Here is an 11,232-nt window from a genome sequence, read left to right on the forward strand (position 1 = left end):
CACTAAGCACCCTGCCCTAACGGTTTGAATGTGGGATTCCGTGGCTTTTCTTGTTGTTGTTGTGTGTTCCGACGTGTCGCAGACCCCCTGCTGCGCGACTACTGGGTGTACGAAGGTTCCCTGACGACGCCTCCGTGTTGCGAGCACGTGCTGTGGCTTCTCTTTCGATACCCGCTCACCCTCTCCCACGCCCAGGTAAATCTCTCGTCCCTGCCACCGCCGTCGTCATCGGCGTCTCGGCAGGCCGGCGTTTGCTTTGAGGGCGGCCCTCACCTCTGGGGTTCTCCTCCCATCGGCACCTCACAAAGCAGAAGGGCGACGCATGACCCCCCCACACACACACACACTCTCTCTGACGGGGACTCTGAGCGCAGCAGGGGACGCGTTACTCAAGGCGCAGATTATCGCAGAGGCGTGTCGGCGAGCGGCTACTGAAAGCGAGGAGCAAAAAGGTCACATTTGCTGAGGAATAAAAGGAAAATGTTATCAGCATTCTCCGATCGCAAAAACACAACTTAAGCCAAGGGCTGTCGTCAATATTGTTGGGCTGGAATCTCGGGGGGGCGGGAATGCTCTGCCCTGGGATTACTCTCGAAAAGCGTTTAAACAAACGCGCTGACACTGAGGAAACCCCAACGCGTTGGCATCTCCATCGCACCACTGGGCCTGTGGCTTACTGGGAGCTTATTCTACGAGTAATATTGTCATAACAGCTATTAGAGGACCATCTGCATTATATATTTCCGCATATACACATGGCAAGTAAAATCCGAAACCTAATTCTACGTGTTATTTTAATGACAGGTTACTTTAATTGCCCTCTCGATGTATTTTGAGGCCCAAGTCCCACATTTGTACAGTTAGATCCTTTGTTAAAACCAACATTTTTGTAATTGGACGTTCAAAAACAATACCTGTTAGGTGTTATTTTCGAAGCTCAAGCTGAATTCGTGTTGCCACGTTCAATATTTAAAATATACAATAATATAAAGTGAAAATCACGTATTGATATTCTTGGTTCTTTCGGTAAAGTCACGTAGAAGGGAAATAATACGTGACTTTACCGAAAGAACCAAGAATATGAATCCCTGCAGTCACGAAAGCTTTAAATCAAAATCACGTATTGAGTAACGGTTTTGGATATGACCCTTGCTTTTTATTCTGTATGCACAAGAAATGTCACTGCCAGAATCCACAACTTCAATTCAGAATGCAGTGTTTGTTAATGACAATGTGGTGACACGATAAAAGTGCCCATGTCCTTAAATCAGAAACCCCTCAGTTCTTGTAACCCATCCGCCCCAGTCTTAGCCGTGTGTATTTCACGAGATGACACAGAAATACAACAGACCATCATTATAATGACTGAGAGAAAGGAAAGAGTTGTCTGCGGTATATTCAAATGCCTCTTTTAACCAGGCATCTCTGTTTTCCAAAGCCCTTTGTACAAAGTCTCTTTATGTAGAGGCTTTGAAAGGTACTGCAGTTAGATGTACGGCCGTGTCATCATGACTGTGGAAACCGCGAACACTGGGGGCCGGTTTTAAGTGGCTTGTGCTTGAGGCTGTTGATTTAAACAACAGTTGTAGTAAGAACGCCTCAGTATGACCACACACAGAAGAGGTTACGGTAACACAAAGGGGGAAGAGGTAAGCATGACCGCACCAACCTTCATGTGCTGAGTTTGATCGTCACGTCCATCTCCTCACTTTGCTGGAAATATTTGAAACCTACCCAGTGTTATGTTATCGATGTTTTCATGCACATGCATGCATTAAATGGGAATGAAGGAAAAGCCATTCTGGGAAAAGTGGGTGTTGAGCACTGGATTTAAAGTAATTGCTGATCCCGGTTACGATCAGAGGCATCATTTATAGGGTTTGAGAGAGACTGAAGCCCTTGTCATGATCAAAGCCATCTGCAGATATTTATTTAGCTGGGCCAGTAAGCACAAAATGTAATAATATATCGAGTCAGCCACCCAAACTTTCCAAAGGGAGAACGTTCATCAAAAGGTAAAGTGTGCTGGTTGTTTTAAATGAAAATAGAAATTACATTTGTCAGGAAGTTGTAGAGGAAAAGTTTCAATGTCTTTATTCATTTGGTATTGGCTCCCTCTCCCTGCTACTCACACCCCTATGAGCACGGTGGAATGGTCCCTCGGTTGGCAAACCTGAAAAGGTGCACCTACTGAGGGCATCACAAGAACCATACATCTTATATTGTTCAATCTTAATTTTGGAGCTTTCGTGACTGCAGGAAGTATTCTTTGTTTTTTTCGGTAAAGTCTCGTATGCTATTATTCAACTTATTTAATTATTTAATTTATTATTTTATTTTTATACGTGACTTTACCGAAAAAAAACAAAGAATCTTATATTGTCTACATGTTATTCTTGAGTACGTGATGTGTTATTGCTTTGTTATTTTCAAATGAAAATTTCGGCGTTTTTTTTTTACATTTCCTCAATTTTGTTCTCCTCGTGCTATTGGCACCATCATCATCATCGTGTCATGAGCACCTCCGATGGCTACGTACGGTGCGAAAGAAGTTCAACATACACGCATCTGCACTTCCCCAACGTGTGGCACCCTCACACTGTGGTGCAACGCGCCGTGTTATGGAACGGTCTGCCGAAGATTTCACGGCACTGCTTCTGGGACTCATTCGAATGACCATTTGTCTGCACATGCTCATCCGTGCAATTTATTACATGCACTACTACGGGTAGTCATTGGCGATAGGGCTGAGACCCATCTACTCTCTGCACTTGAGAATCCGATTCAACCACGGGTTGATGCCTGGATTAAAACCCGGCATCTCAGCGGCGTTGGCCCTGTGCTCTGAGCCGTGAGTCACCCGACCAAGCTAATAGAGGTTCGGACTTTACTGTGCACATACTGGAATGTGAATCCAGTTTTCATCTGAATGCTGTCAATGCCAATAATGCACTCGGGTTACGGTCTAGACTTTCATTTGAGAGATTTGTCTCCAGATTGAACAAAAAGATATAGAGTTTCAAATACATTAAATCGCTCCTGCATCTCAGCTTTGCCTTATTTATCCAGCTATGTATGTATATATGTCTTTTCTGGCATCAATGTAATCTTCCCATAGCCATAACATACTTAGAGTTAATGCTCATTTCAAGGAAAAGGTCTCATGACTTGTGTTGCGAATCATGTTGCATGTCTTCTTGGCAACTTTTGCTGAGCCCGTGAGTAGCAGGTCATGAAAGGTAGATTATAAGATTGTGGCTTCATGAGATACCTTGAATTTAAAATGTCAGAATGTGAAGTTGTCTCTTGTCTCAAGGGATAATGGCTGCGTCAAGGTATTAAGTTTGCTACTCTGAGATCCGAGGTTAAAGCCTCTGCGTTTCTCGCAAGGGTGGAACAAATGGTGATTGACATAACTTGTGGCATGAAAAAAATCTAGCACGACCTTTTTAAATATCCATCTTTACAACTTTCTTTATATTTATATGTTGGTGAAACGGCAATTAGGCTCACTCAGCAAGAGATTTGTGAATTAATGTACTGTAGTTTTCATAAGTTTACTGCGGCGAATACTTTTGCGTGACGCAGATGGACGATGACCAAAGAAATGCACGCACAGGAAGACACGGTGACATTTACGCCTTTTGTCAGCAGTTTCAGTTGAACGATACAAATCAAAGTCCCTTGGAGAGTAAAGACAGATTCCTCCGTGGGGAGAGGTTCACGTGTGGCAGGGACGGGAGTAGAGGGGGGGGGGCAGTTTAAGGTGCCTGTTTCATCTGGCTTTCTGTCCTGAGCTCTAATGCGTTACAAAAGTAAGTTTGTGAAGTTTGTAGTAACGCAGCTCGCCCAGTAGCTTATGTGGGTCAACAATTTGGTGATCGCTTGCAGCCTGACAGCTACTGCTTCACACCGCTAACTGGTTGATGCATCTGATGATGATATGCCTAGTGCTGCTACTACTATCACTGATGATGATAATAATAGTGTACACTTCTAAAGTGCCTTTCACCCAGTAGTCACAACGTAATGTACAGAGAAAAAAAAACGTGCAGACTTACACCAATCAAATCCAATGTGACGATGGTCCTTTTGCTGCTGCTGCTCCTGCTGCTGCAGTAGTCTTGCTCGTTTTTGTTACAGCTCTCTTTGATGCTCCTCTCAAACGAATGTTGCTTAATCCAGGATATTAGTTATATAATGTTGTTGTCTAGCGAGAAATATCTTGGCCCGAGTGCCAGTGAGTTTGTATTTTTAGAACGTTTTGTGTGCGCAAGGAAACCGGTGTACCTTCGGATGGCCGAGGCACACGAGGCGAGGTCACTTAAATTCCACACAGCTCACGAGCTTACTTCGCTAAACGTCTTCGCACGTGCATCACGTGACACGTGCCCATCGCACACAACATCTGTGCGAGTCCAACAACCCTGCTCCCATAACGATCGCATGCAGGCATGTGCCACGGTACCCAGCCCACATGCATCATCTTTGTCGTCCTCGTCGCCGTCATTCACCCAGGGTCGGTTAAAAGCCTTACCACACCCATAATGAAGGTTTTTGGGAGTAGTGAATATAAATGTGTCGTGAACCCACCACCACCCGGCACAGCCGATTAGTAATATTTGTCACGTGAACAAAACGTGCCAATTAGATATAACTTCAGCACATCGGTGTGATGGCGAGTAAACCGACAACATTTACAATCGAGTACGACGTTTCGCTGGTGATTACAACCAGATCCATATATTTATGCGATCTAACCCAAAAAAAACCTTCATGAAGAATAGTATCGTTCGCGAAAGCCTAAACCTTGCCACGCCACCACCGTTCCTAGCGGTTCAGCGATGCCACACACCGTCTCGCTCCTGCGTGTGACACGACCTCATTGCTCCATCTACCCAGTGGTTTGTCTTCCTGGGCGCATTCTCTCCTTTAGCTGCCATTCTTCCACCAGTCTCGACCAGCAGCTGCATCCCGGCCGAGTCCAATTACGTTCCTTGACAGTCAATGTGATGCCCCTTACTTGGTGATGATTCCCTGATCCGTGTTATTATTCTTCCTCTGTCAGTGTAATTGTGAGTTTCGATCAATCCATGCTTTTTTGCCCACTTTTTAGCTCTTCAGCCTTCGTTTTTTTTTGTCGTCAGTGTGTGCGTATCTCGTCCACATGTGACAGATGGCAACATCCCTACTGATTGTTTTCTTAATGAGCATTTAAAAAAGAAGTGAAGTTTTACAAAAGCACTCTATGCTGTAATTGTTCACCTCTCATTTAATAATTCTGATGTCGATCCACATAAACAAATTTGCCGAGATATGCATGTTCTCCTACATACATAGCAGTCACTGACAATTATTTATACACACGCGCTGTGAGTATTTGCCGCAAATCATACATAATGAATGCACGTTTATGTCAGAATACTTGTTAACTCTGATCTGCAACAAATCTAGTGCCGTTTTTAATTGAACGACGAACATTTGCGATCAATATCAATGCCTCCAAACATCCCCAAATCCATGAATTTTGTTGAAACTACATTTTTAAGCCAACCATCTGTGCAGTGTGTAATTCTATCCGGTTCACTGCTGTGGAATAAATCTGCCGCTCTGCTATGTAAATGCATTGCTTTGAAACGCATGCAAAATAGCTGCAGTTATTATTTGAGCAAATTGACATTCATAGAAACTCGTTCGTTCGTTTCTCAATCCGCGTGTCCAGGTGAGGGTCGCGGATGCAACGTGTTGAGTATAGAGCAGTGCAGACCTCCTTTTCCCAGGCGACGGACTCTAGTTTTTCCTAGGGAATTCCCAGGCGTTCCAGGACCAGCCGAGCGACATCGTCCCGCCAGCTCAAACGATGAAAATGAAAAAAAAAGTGACTGCCGTGGTGGTGAGCGGCAGGGGGTGGGTTGGATTGGTGGCGGCAATCCGAATTAAGTGCTCGTGCTTAATGGTAATAGAGCAATGTGGAGGCTGAGCGGTTATCAGCCAGCGATGCAGTGCAGCTGTGGATTTCATGAGACTACGATGGTGCCAATACCGTCGTGTTGTTAATAGTTCTGGTGATAGTGGAGCCGTGTGTGTAACTACATGGCAGGCAGCGAAGAGCCATCAATGTGCTCTGGCTGTAGATTAATTACACACCATAGTGGTGATTATGGTTCTCGCGGCCATAATAAATGGTGGTGTCGGCGTGGTGCCGGGCAGCGATGGTCAGTAAATGGTGAACTGTTGCAGTGGATTAATTGGACCACAAAAGTGTGAATAGTGTTGATAGGACAAATAGTGGCAAGTCAGCTGGTGACCAGTAATGCCACTGTAGCTGTAGATTAATTGCACTGCAATAGTGTTAACGTACTTATGATACCCGAGCAGCATTACACCGCAAGGCAGCGTGCAGGCCAGCGGTTACGTACCGCAGGCTTGGATTAATTACGCCGTGATTGTGCTTACGGTGTTAAATGTGATGTTGGGCAGAAGTGGCTTTGTGATGACATACTGCTCTGATTAATCGTGCTCTGGCAGTGTTAATAATGCTTGATGGGTGTAGAAGGCAAATGGACCAAACGTTATCTAATTTTTATGTTGGGATATGCCATGGAAGATGATTAATCTGTTACTGATGGCTCATTTTGTCGAGGCGAGGGCACTCACCAATAACATTCAGTAAACAGTCAGCATATTTTTTTTGCTGAGCTTCCTTCTTGCCGACGAACTCTAAATTTGACAAAACTGGTCCTGAGTTGTACGTATGTTGAACTTCTTTCACACTGCACATAGCCAACAGTGATAATCACAAGGCTTGAATGTCCATAGGCCAATGGATGGAAATGTATTTTATTTGGATGTGGAGGTACGTAATGGAAGGTGATTTATTTAGAACTCTATAGTTCTAATGGTTCTGCATCGTACGGCTGGGGTGGCTATCTCCGATATCCACGGACAATTAATGACAGCCGATAGTGCGACATCGGTCACCAATCCCGAACCACGGAGCATATACCACTGCGCGTTTCGATAATTCGCCCGCAGCATTTAAGATATTCGCCATGTGGCCACTCCTAAAAGCCATCCACTGGCTCGCTCACCAACCTCGACATGAACTTATATAATCGTGGTTGATCAACGCCTCGCTATATGAAAGAAGTAGATCGGATCTGTTTGTGGATCAGTCTGGCGCTGAGCGGCAGTGAACAGTGGTGATGCGCTGTAGCTGTTGATTAATTACAGGATAGTGGCCGTCCATAAATGACGTCACGCACCTAAAGGTGGTCAGACATTGTGGGGGGGGGGGGGGGGGTTGAGAAATGTGACGTTAAATCAAAATGCGCAACTTTGAATAAATATCGACAACACGTTCTACTTAATTAAATCGACTTTTTAATAAATGTTTTCTCCTACAACATCAGAGTGCAGCGCCACATTAAATACGCACTACAATAACAATAGTTTAAAGCGATTTGAAGCATGTTTTATATTTTTTTGGGGGGGGGGGCAGAGCTTTGTGACGATGGGGGGGGAGTCAAAAATCGCCCAAAATCGCGTGACGTCACTTATGAACGGTCCCCTGATGTCAACGGCGGTGGAGCGGTGGCGGGCTGCGGTGATTTGCGGGTTGTTTCTCTGTGATCATCGCGGGCAGATCGAGGAGTTTCGGAGGCTGCGCACGCACAGCAAGGGAGTGGCGCCTTCCGACGGCTGCGACGGTCAACTTGGCGACAACTTCAGACCGACTCAGCAGCTCAACGACCGTGTCATCCGCGCTTCCTTCCCCTGACTGACGCACGCTCACACTTTTATCAGCCACGGCCGCTTACGAGATCCACCCCCTAACCCGATTTACGTGAGTAAACGCGCGCTCAATATCCGGCGAGGTTGCATCACACACAGTTACACTATGAGACATCTTCTTTAGCAGTGGAAAAATATAGTAATAGGGTTTTACCCTTTCAACTGGTACAAAAACTGACACCTTTATACAAGGCATCATGTTTGCAATAACCACAACACAAGCAGTCAAAATGCAAACAAAAAGAAACAACTCTGATAATGATATACACTGTCCTTGAAGTTGATTGGTCCACACCCGAGACAGCTTTTCTGGTGTTAGACCAGATGACGCCTTTTTCAACACCAATGGAGACTAGGATCTAAGAAAAGCTGTCTTGGGTGTGGACCAATCAACTTCAAGGACAGTGCCTATCATTATCAGAGTTGTTTCTTTTTGTTTGCATGTTGACTGCTTGTGTTGTGGTTATTGCAAACATGATGCCTTGTATAAAGGTGTCAGTTTTTGTACCAGTTGAAAGGGTAAAAACCTATTACTATCACACACTGTGTTCAGTGTTGAGATTGACTCGCTGTTGTTATCGAAAGGTTGCGATTTCAAATTTCTGATCGGGGGTGGGTGGAGGTCGACCCAGCCGATCACGCGTGCGGGGTTTACGATGACACGAGTACCATTTAGTGGGAGGCGTTCATCCTCACGAGAAACTGGACTCCACCGGGGGAAATATGGAATTGTTGCCACCGATTCTGAGCCGCCTACACAGATGAGTGCCCTCCCACGCTCGTATTAACAGAGATACTCCGACACGACTTTTCCATTAATTCACGGCTCGTTGTCAATGTGTTGCTGCGTGAAGACTTATACCATTGTCGGTCATGGGGAGTTGTTTGACCTGACCTGAACCATGCTATTCAGTGCGGGTTTGTTGAACGCTGGACCCAGAGAACCAATTCGGACATTGCCCGCCAATGATCCGGAATCGATGTTCAGGCAGCCGGGTTCACAGTCCACTTTGCAAACCACTGCGCCACCGCTCCTCTCTGCCACTAGATTATTTGCACGTAATTAGACTCTGCCTGTGGAAATTCACGTTTCTACTGTATGTGTCCACGAAGATGAATGTGTAATAAAAGAAAAACGTGAAATATATTGTTCGTTCAACGATATATATATCAGTACAGATGGGTGTGCGAACGTGTGTGTGTTATAAATCACGAGCGATATATTTGGTTTGTGTATATGCAAGTTGGTCGAGTGAAACATTAATAAAAACAGGAATGATTGTTTTATCTCACCAACAGGAAAAGAAAACATCAGTGGCGTTCCAGCCTGCTGGTCTTCTATAACAAGCGTGCATATACACGTTTCTGTATATACATACCAAACATAGCATACGTATATGTTGATATGCTCTGCATACTATTTTCTCATGGATGATGAATTGTACAGTGTATGTTAAAAACAGCTCTGATATATCGTGTACAGCTGTTTAAAGATCACGAATCGGATTAAAGGCGGTCACCAAGGTAACATCGGATAATGAACACATAACCAGAAGAGGCTACAAGAAGCATTTCCAGGAGGGAGACGTAAAGATGTCCCTTGGCGTCTCGCACATTTGTTTCGTGTAAAAGTTCTCATTGTAACTGATGTAATAAAAAAAAACCCAAATGGTTTTAAATTTGGTCTCGAGAAATTGCATGGCTCATTTTGCGAATAAAAACGTCCAATTTGTAATGTGCTATAAGGAATCGGTTTTATGCATTTGCAATAAATACACTGCCGGCCATTAAACTTCACAACATATTTATTGCTGCGTTGTGCAATTTGTCCAAAACAATGTTTGGTGTTCGTTACGATATCCCAAATCCTTTATTCTGTGTTCAATGTACGAGAAATATGAGCACGTGTGACTCTGTTTCTGCCGGTGCCCAAACGTTGCCAATATGGCATTCATTAAAATAATACCTGCCATGAAATATCAAAGCTATATTTATAAAGACTATATATTCTTCAAAAATATGTACTCAACTCTGTAATGGGGGGGGGGGGGGGGGGGGGGTGAGGCATAAGCATGCTTGAGCAACAAAGTTAATTAAATTTGATTTACCGTGGCAGGTACGTGAGCAGGGTGTTTCCTGCAATGCGGTTTTTGGCAGCAAAGCCAGTGGCGCCTTTGCTTGAGTACCAGTGCCCGTACTGTATGTTCATTAAAATGTTACATCAATCAGGCCTTATATGTGTTGCCAATTCCTCATACAAAGGAGGTCGTTTCGTTTTTTTATGAAAACAATGACAACGTATCTCTAAATTTCGATTTAAAGCTTTCGTGACTGCAGGGATTCATCTTCTTGGTTCTTTCGGTAAAGTCACGTAAAAGGGAAGTAATAAAATAATAAAAATAAAACATAATAATCAGTTGAATGAAGTTTCCTGTTTCAAGACGATCAGTGGCGCGCTGTCCAATAATTTAATTGACGTACCGAGGAGAATGGGATGATTCTAAGGGGGCGATAATGCCACGCGTGTGATGTCGTGGTTGAGCATCGCACTGCTTCTGGCAAGGCGGTGAGCACGATCGGTAAAAATTGGCACAGGAAAGAATGGCACAAGTGGTAAGTAGGAAAACATGGCACAATACTGTACTAACAGTTATATACAGATCTGAATGAAAGAGATGATTAACCCTAACCAGTTCACTCTGCCATTTTTTTTATAGTTTTCACTTGTGCCCTTTTTCCTGTGCCATTTTTGTTTTACCGGCCACCCAGTGAGCACGCTTCACCATTGCTCGCAAAGAATTGGCACAAGAGCCCTTGCAGGGCAGCTGCTAATGGCGGTCATGAATTGTTGTTTTGTTAGTTACGGAGCGTCATTCATCGCAATGCGCTGTAAGGGTTTGTGAAGTGAACGGTTGTCTGCACAGAGCACCGGGCAACCGCAGGCCAGCGGGAAGGCAGCCAGAATCGGCGACGGCAATTGCCCAAGGTCTGTGGTCCTACGGTTGGCATGTATTTGGCCAACTCGATTTGTGAGTATAGATGTGGAAGGAGACCGGTGTACAAAGAGAAAGCCCATGTGTGCGAGGGGTATCACACTCAATCCCCGACACGTGAAAATGAACTCACTTGCTGTACTGCCGACACCTGCCTGGCAAGGCAGGAAATGGTTGACCATCGATGCCTTAGCGTAGGGAGGGCATTTTCGCAAAATTTGTCATCCGTAAGACCTCGCCTCCAAAGTGCTGGTCTATAGGTGTACGCCACCAGCGCCTGGCTAACGAATCGTTCTGGTTAACATTTAAAACATTTGCTAAAAGTGCCAAATTTGGTACGGATGAAGTTACAGAATGTCAGCCATTAAAACAAGCTGCATTCGAGGCCCTAGGTTGGAGGGTGTTCACCATGCCTCGACTATGATTCACCGTTATACTTTAGACT

At 44.6% G+C, this 11,232-nt stretch overlaps 1 protein-coding gene across 2 annotated transcripts in view; it reads left to right on the forward strand.

Annotated features, from left to right (window-relative positions):
- Positions 1-10,024, forward strand: part of CA8 (carbonic anhydrase 8) — a 58,563-nt gene extending 48,539 nt beyond the window's left edge. Inside the window, exons 8-10 of one of the 2 annotated variants that reach the window (XR_009756112.1) lie at positions 83-195; positions 7,646-7,846; positions 9,094-10,024. Coding sequence is in view for 1 of the 2 variants with exons in the window: in XM_061565598.1 (XP_061421582.1) it covers positions 83-195; positions 7,646-7,780 (248 nt within the window). In the remaining variant the exon portion in view is untranslated. Of the gene's footprint in view, positions 1-82; positions 196-7,645; positions 7,848-9,093 lie in introns of those variants that run through there. The other variant, XM_061565598.1, reaches the window with a different exon arrangement.
- Positions 10,025-11,232: the final 1,208 nt, after the last annotated feature.

The sequence above is a fragment of the Lethenteron reissneri genome, chromosome 35 (assembly GCF_015708825.2).
Source record: "Lethenteron reissneri isolate LAM-NWPU_2019-01 chromosome 35, ASM1570882v1, whole genome shotgun sequence".
Taxonomy (NCBI): Eukaryota; Metazoa; Chordata; class Hyperoartia; order Petromyzontiformes; family Petromyzontidae; genus Lethenteron; species Lethenteron reissneri.